Genomic DNA, 12,008 nt, shown 5'->3' with positions numbered 1-12,008 from the left:
GTGCGGGTGGGCCTTACGCGCAGGCCAGGCGTCTCCTCAGCTAACGGTCCTGGCGGGCGCGTGCCCGCGGGCGGCGCCTCCGGGGCCCTTGCGGCCGAGAGCGCGCCGCCGCCTCTGCTGGCCCCTGCTCGGCCGAGGCTTCCTCCAGCGGCTCCCTGTCGGCGGGCCGGGCCGGGAGGCGCGGGCTGCGGCGGGAGCATGGTGCGGGCGCGGCAGCGCCGCCGGTGAGGACAAGTCATGGGCGACAGGTGAGCGCGGGTCGGCCCAGGGCACGGCCCCACGTGGCGCCCGCTGAGGCCTTTGCCTTCACACAGGTGGCTCCGGGTGACCGTGCTTCCCGGCTGCGTGGGCTGCAGGACGATGGCAGTGCCCGCGATCTGGACGGTGCGCGACGTGAAGCGGCGCATCGCGGCCGAGACGGGCTTCCCCGCGTCGGAGCAGCGTCTGTGGCTCGGAGGCCGGCAGGTAGGGCGGGGACGGGGTCCCGGGGATGGGGGTAGGGCCTGGGGATGGGGCGGCTGGGGCGCGGGGCTTGGGGACGGGGCCGAGGGACGGCAGGACCGGGGACTGGGCCCGGGGATGGGGCCTGGGGACCGGGGACGGGGACCCGGGGACGGGGGCGGAGGACGGGGTGTACCGGGGACGGGGTCTGGGGGGAGAGGCCGGGGATGGGGCGGCCGGGACGGGCGACCGGGCTCCCGCTCGCCTGGAAATGATCATGCCTGGTGGATACCGATCGAATGACGGGGCTGTGTGCCTGTCACTGCTGTGAATCTGTCGATTTGCCGTTTCAGCATTGTTTCCCCTTCCCCCCTTTTGTCTGAATCTTCACTTCCTGAAATTAAGATACTTTTTTGATGGACGTTTTAGCAAGAGGGTTTTTTTTTGTTTGTTTTTTTGGTTTGCTTCTTCGGAGCCATAACCACTGAAGTGACTTCATCATTACTCATATATTTCTGACTTTGTTATGCATTTAACTGGAATCCTGGTCAGTACTTTTTTTCACCTTTTATGTCTTGGATGTTTCTACCCATCTCTGAATCACAGAAATTTAGGACCGAGAGGCTCTTCAGGCATACTTTAACACGGAAGCTGTTATTTTGAGGAGTAAATTTATAGTAAAACTTGTAAGGTGCAAATGAATGATTTAACAGATCAAAACTTTGGAAAATTGGAGTATTTCATGTTATATATAACCTTTAAGACTGGTGGAAATACTACAGTTTTCTTAAAGGAGGTGTTAAATGGAGACGTTTTACTAGAAATTAACTTATTATTTTATCCTAGTAAATATCTTCACTTTTTAAGTGATAAAGAGGTAAAAAAGAGTTGAACCAGATACACAAGGACTGCTTGAACCACCCAGGATGGCATTTCAAGTATTGGATTTCCTTACTACACAGTACAAATATTGGGGACATGCTTGGTACCCGTGATTTGTAACCTCTCAGTGGAATCTTGGCCTTCTGTGTGCCTGGGTGCACCCTCTGGTCTCTTGCCCTCTTTGACAGATTCTTGTGTTCTTGTGTTCCTCCAGGGATCAGTTCTCCTTACTCCTTGGTTCCCCAGGGTCTTTGGTGTGAGACAGTGGCTTGATTGAGGGCTTTGGGCAGGGCTGAAGAGGAAAGCTTGTCATTCTTACCTCTTCATCTGTGTCTGCCCCAGGCTCTTGACCTTCCTGTGTACCCACCCGGGTCCTCTACCTACTTCTTTGGTTGTTCCTCTGGTCCTCCTTTGTCATCTTATCCCCTAGATGTGGTCAGAGCCAAAGAGTCAGTTGGGGCTCTGTCTTGCTATTGGAAAGGTTTCTGGAAGTGTCTCTGCAAAGCACTGCTGTGGGATGGTGGACGTGGGCGTGGTGTGCAGCGTGTTTCAGATTGAGTGGGTGCGCGGCGGGGAGTCTAGTTAGGAAGCTTGTGCTAGAGCGAGGGGTGAGCTTCCAGCCTTCGATCGTGGAGCTGAAACTGAGAGGAAAGGATGCACAGCGGGCTTTGTAAAAGACAAAATTATGGTGGTTTGGTACCGGACGGGGGTGTGTGTTTGTGCAGACCGAGGGAGGGGTGGTGGCGGTGTTGGATGTAGAATAAGGGAGAAGGCCCGGCCAAGGATGTTCACAGGCCTTGAGTCAGACCAGGAAAAGAATGCTCAGTTAGCAGAGATGAACAAGTTCCGGGGGATCCAGGTTTCAGTTCGCTTTTGCATGTGTTTGAGCTGGTGGCAGAGTATAAAGCGTCTAGGAAAATGCATGAAGAGATAAATGACCTAGATCCTGTTCCTGTATTACCAGCGGGTAACAGAGGCCAGGTTAAGTAACATGTTGGAATCTGTTTTCCTGTTTCTGGTAGGAATGGGATAAAATGAATTCTAAACCGTTCTGAGGTCTCTGCTGTGTAAGAGTCTAGGGCATGATTGTCAACAGGCAGCTATGGCTCTGGCACTGAAGCTCAAGGGGTAGCGGTCAGGGCTGGGGCATGATTTTGGGAAGCAACTTGCTTAGTGTGTTTCTCCTTCTGCACCTTGGTAAACTCACTGGGAATATGATTAACATTTGCTGAGCACTTAACCATGTTCCACACACTGTTCTGCTGGGGACTTTCCATGTATCATCTCATTTACTACTCAGAACAGCCAGCCTCATGAGATGGTTGTGACTAGTCCATTTTGTAGAAGAGCAAAGCTAAGATTCAGAGAGATAAAGTATCAAGTCAGGATTTGAACCCACGTCTGTCTGATTCCAAAGTCTATGGACTTCTGACTGTTCCACATCAGAGAGAACCTGTCAGGCTGTCTATTGCGAATAAATAAAAGTTCTTTAAAACAAAGAAGAGCTTAAACCATTAAAAGTGAACTTTGAACTCAAGGATGGAGCTCTCCCAGAAAACAGTCAGAGGGCACAGTTCTCTCCTGATGCAGAGGACGGGCTGTGACTTCTACTGAACTGGTGAACTTAGTGATGCTAACGCGTGTCATCAAGAAGGGTCTCCTTTTTATAAGTGAATCTTTCACAGAAGTGGTTTCTTTCCGTTTTTATTCAGTGCCGCTCAGAACCTCTTAGATTTGAATCATTGGTGAGACTTCTGCATATTTCAGGGTAAAAAGAAACAAAAGCTGCTGACACCTCGGTGTCACTCGCTGGCTCTGGTTGGTTTTGGACTTAGCATTGGGCACTTACTTGGTCCTCAGTCTTTCCAGGTCACCTACCATCCTTCTCCTTGTCTCTCTTGCTTTTCCTGGTCTGGAAGAGGAATCTGTAAGTTCTTCTTCCTGTCCTGTGAGGAGAGTGAAGCTGTTCGTTAGAGCTGCGTATCTTCCTGACACTTTCTCCTCGAACCAGATGTGTTTGAGCCTCAAACCCGGAGGTCTGAAGTATTGCTTACCTTTCCTGTCTTTTAGTTGATCAGCAATGTCCTGCCTATCAGCTCTTGAATCTTGAGAACCTCCTTGTGTTCTTGACAGCTGAACAGAGGAAGAAGTGTTGGGAGATCCAGACTGCAGTTAATATTATACTATTTGCTTCACAATTTGGAGAGAGTTATTGTTTCCTAGTAAGTGAAAGTGAGCGTCTCTGAGGTCCTTAAGGGAGGCTTAGGCTGGCCTGAACAGAGACCCGGCGTTCAAAGTATTTTGTCATCATTCTGTTTGAAACAAAATATGAAGACTGAAATGGGCAACGTTTAAGGTTTCGTTGCCTCTGGAGATGAACACGACCAGTGTCACTTTGCTTGGTTGAATGATTTAGGGTCCAAGGAGAGAGGCCCAAGCAGAACTCCCAAGTCTTGGCAGGCTCAGGGGGAGAAAGCAGGTAGCACTGTTGAGGTTATCTCTGCTGCTTGATTTCTCTTTGGGAGAATCACCGCCTTGCTATGGGCCACTGATTACAATCTACCAAAAGCATTCAGTGTCAGGCTCACACGGCGGTTGGGTGTGTTGTCACCAGCAGGGTTCTACTCCGTGTTCTTCATTTTCAAGTCCTCTTTAACACCTGGAGACATCTTCCTGTGTTACAGATTTCCTTCCTTCCTCCCTCTTGCTGTTCTTCTTTAAAAGTACCTTAGCTAACTGAACTGGACTACTAGTCCTTGGCTTATGCATAGCTCTCTTTTAGTAATCATTAATTAGTTAATTAATAATAGAATGAACAACCTTGATGACATCATCCAACTGGAGAACTAGAATGCTGTTGCCGGTTTCCTTTCCCTCTGTTCTTTTCTTCCCCAGCCTGTATGCCTATCTCTTTTGCCTTACCTCTTCGTGTGTTTTATTCTGTTGCCTTTTTATAGTTGTTTCGATAGTTTTATCGTAAATGTGTGTGTGTGTGTGTGTGTGTGTGTGTGTGTGTGGATACCTGTGTTTGTATGGATGTGTGTGTATAAGCTAAACAATATACTGTTTACTTTTAGTTGTTTATGAACTTAACAAGAAGCTTATTATGCTATATATGTAGCAACTTGGATTTAGCTTTTTTCACTCAATATTATGTTATGAATATTCACCCCAATTTATGTACAGTTAAGTCATTTTCATTGCTGTATAATATTCCACTGTGTGAATATGTCATAGGATTTGGGTTGTTTCTGAATTTTTGTTGTTAACAACGGTACTGTTGTGATTATCTTTGTCCATATTTCCTGTGCACAGAGGTTTTTTTTACAGGCTTGCCTTAAGATTCAGTGGGAACACGTATATGAAAGTGCTTTATAAACTGGGAGCTGTAACAACTGTTAACAACCATGTTCAGATTTGTATTTTAGAAATGGGGACTAGAATGAAGATGATGTACAGAAAGTAAGGAGACCAGATGGGAGATGGGTATAAAAATCCAACAGAAGTTGAGAGTCTGAACATTTGGAAGTGGAGAAGACCGAGTTAGATGTGAGGGGAACTGGGAATGGACACGCTGGTGCCACTGTCGGTGGAGGAGGGCCGCTGAAGCCGCCTTTTGGCAGGCCGAGCTCTGCGAGCCTGGAGGGCAGCCGTGTGAGGTGGGGGGTGGACGATGGAGATGGTGGAGTCGTGATATGGAGAGCAGTGTCCTTCAGAACCTGTCCTCCCTGTCAAGGAAGGGTCAGTTGCAGAGGCAGTTCTCACCTCTTCTACCAGAGGCGAGAGCCGGGGTAGCGTTTGCAGACTGTTGCCTGAAAGTCACTCCTCAGTAGCATGAGTGCGCTGCTGGGGAGAAGTGGATCTGGCATTTTTTCAGAAAAGCAGTCCATTACCTGCTCCTGTGGGTCATGATCACACACTGTACCCCGCCTTTGTGGGAAACAGAGCAGTCACCGAAAGGAAAACGAATATTGAGGCATTTTTCAGGAAAGCCAGTTGGGGAAATCATAGACCCAAGCAGCTTCAGAGGTTGGAGTCCTCACTTATCTCTTCCTTTCACATCATAGCTTTTTTATAACAACGTCTATAAGCAGTTTACCAAAGTGTATTTCTAGGAACAGTATCTTATAAGATGCTCTTCAAAATAAATGAAAAAAAATTACTGCTAAAATTTGTGAAATACCACATAGTATAATCCTTTTAAAGAAGGTTACCATAATATTAATATGTTGAATGCCCTAAAAACTAAATTATTCCAACAAATTAAAGCTTTTTTTTTTTTTTTTGGTCCTCTAATATCTGTCGAATCCCATGGAGCTCTGTTCTGAGTAATACTCTCTGGAAATGCCGATCAAAAGAATGATTTTGTTTATGTTGATAATCCTGATTCACCATAAAATTTTAAAAATTATTCTAAAGCAGAATCTCTATATCTTTATCTATTTGTAATTATTTAAGGAAAAAGCATTTATATTTTTAAATAAAATTTTTGACTAAATTTTTGTTCTCTGGAATATTCACTTCTCCAGAACAACTTATTTCCTTATATGAACACTTAACAAACAGTATTTCTTTTTTGTTTTTATGCATATACATAAATCCACTCTTTTTTAGATTCTTTTCCCATATAGGCCATTACAGAGTATTGAGTAGAGTTCCCTGTGCTATACAGTAGGTCTTTATTAATTATCTATTTCATGTATAGTAGTGTGTACATGTCAATCCCAATCTCCCAATTTATCCCTCCCCCATCCCCCCCCGGTAATCATAGGTTTGTTTTCTACATCTGTGACTCTATTACTGTTTTGTAAAACAAACATTTCTTAGGTGAAAAAAAATGAGGTAAAGTTTTGAACTTACAGAATTAGGAACTATATTGCTTTTCACAATTTTATTTTCTTTTTTCAGTTATCTGACTGGATCAGGATTGGAGATCTGACTTCCCAAAATTGTCATCTTTTTGTAAACCTTCAATCAAAAGGCTTAAAAGGGGGAGGTATAACATTGACTTTACTAGGAGTAAATTCCATTTTTAGTCGCATAAAGATTATGTTTTAAAAATAAAATGAATGTACATAACATTTGGATGTCATGAGGGGCTGTCAGGGCCAGAGGAACACAGGTGTGGGTGGAGCCAGTGAGCTGTAAGGATGCGTTGGGTGGAGCAGTCTGCGGGCAGGGTCCTGTGGATGCTTGGTCGTGGCGGGTAGTTGTACCAAAGTGATGCAGATAAATTCATAGTGATGGTTTTGTCTTAAGCACAGATTTCTTTTTTACTTATAAACAGATGTATTTTTATTCTGTGCATCTGAGAAATTATTTCCCTTCGCCCATGCTCCCTACGCTTTGCTGTCACCTGTCTGAAGGTGACCTGGTTGGTCAGTTCTGAGAATCTCCAGTTTAGGAGAGACTTTAGGGTATTTGAACTGGGCAGCCGTTGAGACATTGTGCCGTATTTCAAAACACTCAGAACATTGGTTGAGTTTGCGACCATTAAGGATGTCATAACAGGCACCAGAATCTCTGGCTTATTACTTAGTGGCAAAGCAGCCACAAAATAGCGCCATTTATTTCATTTGCTTCGGAAAATAGCAACACCCCGCCATGCTCTTTATTTTTGAATTAATAATCTTATGTGACATTTGGTATATGTTTGAACATTTTTTAAAAACCTAATTTGTAGTTTAATTAAAAATCTTGAGCTTTGATAAAATTGAATCTGCTTTACTTTGTACTGAATCTGTTTAGTCAGGTAGCCCTCGTACCAGAGGGCTGCAGTGAAGTGTGTGAAGTCAGAACTTGTACACCTTCATTGTGTCTCAGAACCAAGTAACATGTTGATAATAGGCCAGAGGACTGGACTTTCTTCTAAATTGTTTTACCCGTGTTTTCAGGTCGATTTGGTCAAACAACTCCCCCACTTGTTGATTTCCTCAAGGACATTTTAAGAAGATATCCAGAAGGAGGACAGATTCTTAAGGTGAGGTGTGGGTGTGTGCATGTGTGCATTTACACTGATACAAATGAGACAGAGTAGTATTACTCACAAGGCCTGTTAGTATTTACATTTTAGAATTTTGTCTAGATTTGAATGGCTGTGTCTGTTTCCCTCTGCACCTGCAGTGCATACGCTGGATGGGATGGCTTGAGATGCAGTCCGTGTAAATATGTGAGGTTTCAGAGGCAAAGGAACCCCCTAAGCTGCAGTGTGCTGTAGTCATGCAGTGTTGCTCTAGGAACATTTATTTGGTAATTTTATGTAATTATATAATGTAATTTTATGAATTTTATGTAAAACATTGTGCAGGGGCATTACAAACCAACCAGCCGACCAAATAAAATAAGACAAAACCCACATTCAGGGGCCATGAACCCATGCCTGTTTGACTCCCCTAGATTTAGAAGTTTGCTTTTTGGGAGAGTTTATTTAAAAGGATAATTGTTTTAGTTAAGTATTTCTATTTACAATATATTCTTTTAGTTTGAATACACTCATTAAAAAAACAAACTGAGCAATCATAAAAGAATGCAAATGGAAGATACTGCAAAAGTTAGATTTTGTATTTAAGCTTAATAAGAAACTTCCTTAATTAAGTGTAAAAGTAGATCAGTTATTATGCATTTTCCTCTAATTATTTAGTGTTTATTATGTTCAATATCTTAGCTCTTATTATATTTTCTAGTTTAGATGGTAACATTTTAGAGAATAAGCACTAGGTCAGTTTAGGTTACCTTAGTATCAGTCATGCTCAGGCAGGCGCTGACTGGGGAGTGCTGTACCCTAGGGGGTTTAGTAATGATGAGGCACTGGGGCAGTTTAAGTCTGTCTCTGAGAACAGGATCGGTGGCTCACAGAAGGCTAACTTGAAAGCCATTTTTATATTGAGATATTAGGAAAGTGAAGGTGGGAAGGGTGTCATTGTTGGGTTATGGGGGTAGAGAGAGGTGAACAGAATAAATTTAAGATAGGATTTAGTAGGGCCTCATCAATTCAAAAATGAGTGATAGAGATCCTGTTGGCCAACAAGGCAGTGGTCGTGAGCAAGGTCTTTGTACATTCTTAGGGTGAGCAAGCGCTGATGTGTAGTCCTTCCACTTTGCTTATTGTGTAGATATGTGTGCCAGCCAACTCAGTATGATTTTTGTCCCTTGGATATTTTAGTAGAATTCTAGCACTTTAGATGTAGTAGGAATCTTAGAATTACCTAGACTTAGGCCACCACCTTGTGTGATGTTTGCTGAAACAGATCCAGAGAAATTTTAGTGACTAGCTCAAGATCTTATGCAAATTGGCACATTTATTGCCTCTTCTTCTCAGAATCAGTTTGAAAGAGATCCCCTGAGAAGAAGGGCCCCATCGTATTTTTTGTTCAACTTGGGACTGATAGTTGGCATCTGGGACTTGGGATGTTATCTTGTTTTCTTCACCTCTGTTGCCTAAAATACACATAAGTCTCAAGTAGCTCTCCAGACGAAAGCAAGATCCAGCCTCTAAAGTGCTGTCGTCCTGTAAGTTAAACTTGCATCTTGCTACCTATTTAATTTTTATTTCTACCTTTAATATTATTTTATATTATACCCTAATGTAAATAAGAATGCTAATTTTTAGGGATTCTACTAGACTAAATAGGGTGGGAGTGAGTCTTAAAAATCCCATGAGAAATGGGAAGTTGTGTAAACAGGAAGACTTTGCAGCTGATGAGGAGGTAGATAAAAGCGTGGTCACGTGTTCGTGTTTGGGGTTGAACGGCATGTGGGATAACTGTCCCCAGCCTTCTGGTGTGCACGGGGTGCACTAACCACCCACCTGATGTCGCAGCCAGCTCTCGTTTGCACACTGCTCCCGCACTCAGTCTGATGCTTATCTTGTTGCGTGCAGGCAGTGCGCTGTGTCACCCGCTCTGATGAAGGCTTTGCTGTCGGCATGGCTGTAGTATCAGTGTACGCCTTCTGCAGTTCCTGCCCATCCCTGCCACCCCCCACCCCCGTTAGTGATTCCAGGGTGCTGGGAAAGTAAAAAACAGTGCCCCCCAAAGTTAGAGGTCATGAGTGTGCTAATACAGGTGGATTATTCTGTGTCTAAAGACCCATCATTTAAAATATAGCCCCTGGATTTGGTTTGGTCTAACTCAGAGCTCATCCAGGAAATTGTCACCGGTGGTTCTGTTTTGTTTTTTTTTTTTTTTCGCTGTACGCGGGCCTCTCACTGTTGTGGCCTCTCCCGCTGTGGAGCACAGGCTCCCGCTGTGGAGCACACGTGTAGGCTCAGCGGCCATGGCTCACGGGCCCAGCCGCTCCGCGGCATGTGAGATCTTCCCAGACCGGGGCACGAACCCACATCCCCTGAATCGGCAGGCCAGGGAAGCCCTGTCACCTGTTCTTTATGTTAGACTAAACTAGATCGAATTGTACTAAAATATCCAAGGGAGAAAAATTATACTGAGTTGGCTGGCGCACAGATCTACACAATAAGCAATGTGGAAGGACTACACATCAGCACTTGCTAACTGTAAGAATGTACAAAGACCTCGCTCACGATGCAAATAGTGGGTTTCCTTTACTTATGTGTAATTACCTTTTAAATATTATAGGTAAATACAAAGATGGGCAGTATATTACTGTTTTATTAAATATTATTTTTTGGTGTATTTCTTGACTAGGAATTAATTCAGAATGCAGAAGATGCTGGGGCCACAGAAGTTAAATTTTTATATGATGAAACTCAGTATGGAACAGAGACTCTTTGGTCAAAAGATATGGCACAATATCAGGGTAAGAATCGATAATTAGTTATGGACAAGTTTTATTTTATGTACTAACAGGTGAGTTTTAGTGATTTACAATTGAGTGTTTAATGAACAGTCAAGTTACCACCTGTCCTTCACTTCTTGGCGTATTTAACTCCAAGAGGTGTTTTTCTCTGCTTTTTGTGGGCAGATGTCTCTGCTAGTTGGTATTTTTACAGAGCGAAGAATAAAAATCTTGAAACTCAGAGTAATAAGCAATGTAAATACATAAATCTCTTTTTCTGTTCAGTCAACTTGTGAGCATTTATATCATTAGCGAGACAAATAGAACACTTCTCTGCATTTGGAAAGAAGTTAGAGGCTGTGGCTTTGTGTATCACTTTGTGCTTTGAGAGTGCCCTTGAATTATTTTGAAGTAGGGTGAGAAGAAAGATTGAAGGAGAGAAGTGAGTAAGGAAAATGAAAGTAAAGACAGTAAGAAGCTATAACGAGAACGTAAAGACTGCTGAAGTCCTGCGCTTTGAAGTGTTGTGTTGAAAAGAATATTTGTAACTTTTAGTGCAGCTTTAAAGTCAGTAGGGTGATTGTGAATGACTGTGTGTGGTAGAAAGTTATCGAGAAAAGGGAGGGTCAGTTCAGACTTTCCTGGACATATTTTTAAGGAGATTAAGTCATATATTTTTTAAGAGGTTTCATGATTTAGGAGGGTAATCGACATTACTGTTAAACATCTAAATACTAAATATTTAGCATTTATGATATATTTATTATATAAATAAATACATATATTTATTCTTAGGTCATATTTGTGATATGGAAGTTGCATTTTTAAAATTCTATAAGGAGATGGGATGAGACGTAGTATGGCAGGAGGTTTCCATTCTAGCCCTGACTCCTGCCCCCTTCATGATCTTGGGCAAGTCAGCTCACCCCCATTGTTCATGTGTTCGGTGAGAGGGTGAAACCAGTCAGGTTTCCTGGCTCTGAGAATCTGTGATTTAATGTAGTCATTGTTGAAAGATACCCCGTGTAGATATGAGGGACTTTTGTCTGAACCCTGATCCTGTACGGGGCTCCCCGTGGCCCACGTCCGTGGGGTGCTGGTGTGTGGAGTGTCAGTCGGGCCCGCCCCTCGTGTTTCCTCCCTGTGCCTGGGTGGGGCCCTGAGGCTGGCTGCCTGTCAGCCTTCTCCCCTGTGGAGCGGCGAGAACATAGTCCCCACCCCCAGTCACTTTGAGGGTTCAAGGAGATTGTGTGTGTCACAATGCTTTCTGTCTGGTGTCATCCTGATTTGGGGAGTGTCCTGTAGAACTGTATACGGGAAGAGATCGGGAAGAGATCCTGGAAGTATTCTGCTTCACAATTCTCTCATGTCTAGGAGTTTTTCCTTCCAGCCCTGACTTCACCTCATTAAAAGAAAAAATTATGAAACAAGATTATTTAGCTGAGTTTATGCGTAAGCATACTTAGAGAGAGGCTCTTTGAAGTGACGTCAGATTAGACAATTTTTTAAAACTTGCACATACAGAAGGAAGTGGACATGATCTTTGATCTCTTTAATTAACAAATGTTTGTTGAGGGCCCTCCGTGCTTGTGGTGTTTGAGGGTCTTTCTCTCGCATTCAGACATGAGCGGTATCTTGGCTGGTGTCATCTTCTTGGGTCACAGTTTTTTCCCTTTACTGACACTTAGTGTTGTACACGAGAACTCTTGAGTTCAACTTGTTTGTTATGTAATGAGATTACAAAAGACTCAGAATGTCAGATCCGATGCAGAAAACTCAGAGATCTTCCCCAGTTTCTCACTTTACTAAGGATTTCAAGGATGTGGTTAATGAAGAGGTACAAGTGAAGGAGTGTGGCGAAATCTGGGGCTCCCCCAGGCCCTTTCCTGCTGTGTCTGAGGACACCCTGTGGCCTGGGTTTAGCAGAGGCAGCC

The 12,008-nt window shown here is 43.8% G+C and overlaps 1 protein-coding gene across 3 annotated transcripts in view; it reads left to right on the top strand.

The window, feature by feature from the left end:
• SACS (sacsin molecular chaperone) overlaps nucleotides 1-12,008 on the top strand; it is a 76,116-nt gene that overhangs the window by 36,891 nt on the left and 27,217 nt on the right. For 2 of the 3 annotated variants that reach the window (XM_033843541.2, XM_033843539.2), the window contains exons 3-6: nucleotides 315-465; nucleotides 6,232-6,319; nucleotides 7,218-7,303; nucleotides 9,984-10,095. In XM_033843541.2, the coding sequence (XP_033699432.1) occupies nucleotides 315-465; nucleotides 6,232-6,319; nucleotides 7,218-7,303; nucleotides 9,984-10,095 (437 nt within the window). Of the gene's footprint in view, nucleotides 1-77; nucleotides 249-314; nucleotides 466-6,231; nucleotides 6,320-7,217; nucleotides 7,304-9,983; nucleotides 10,096-12,008 lie in introns of those variants that run through there. The other variant, XM_019936891.3, reaches the window with a different exon arrangement.

The sequence above is a fragment of the Tursiops truncatus genome, chromosome 18, assembly GCF_011762595.2.
Source record: "Tursiops truncatus isolate mTurTru1 chromosome 18, mTurTru1.mat.Y, whole genome shotgun sequence".
Lineage (NCBI taxonomy): Eukaryota > Metazoa > Chordata > Mammalia > Artiodactyla > Delphinidae > Tursiops > Tursiops truncatus.
This window is presented reverse-complemented; position numbering and strand designations above follow the sequence as displayed.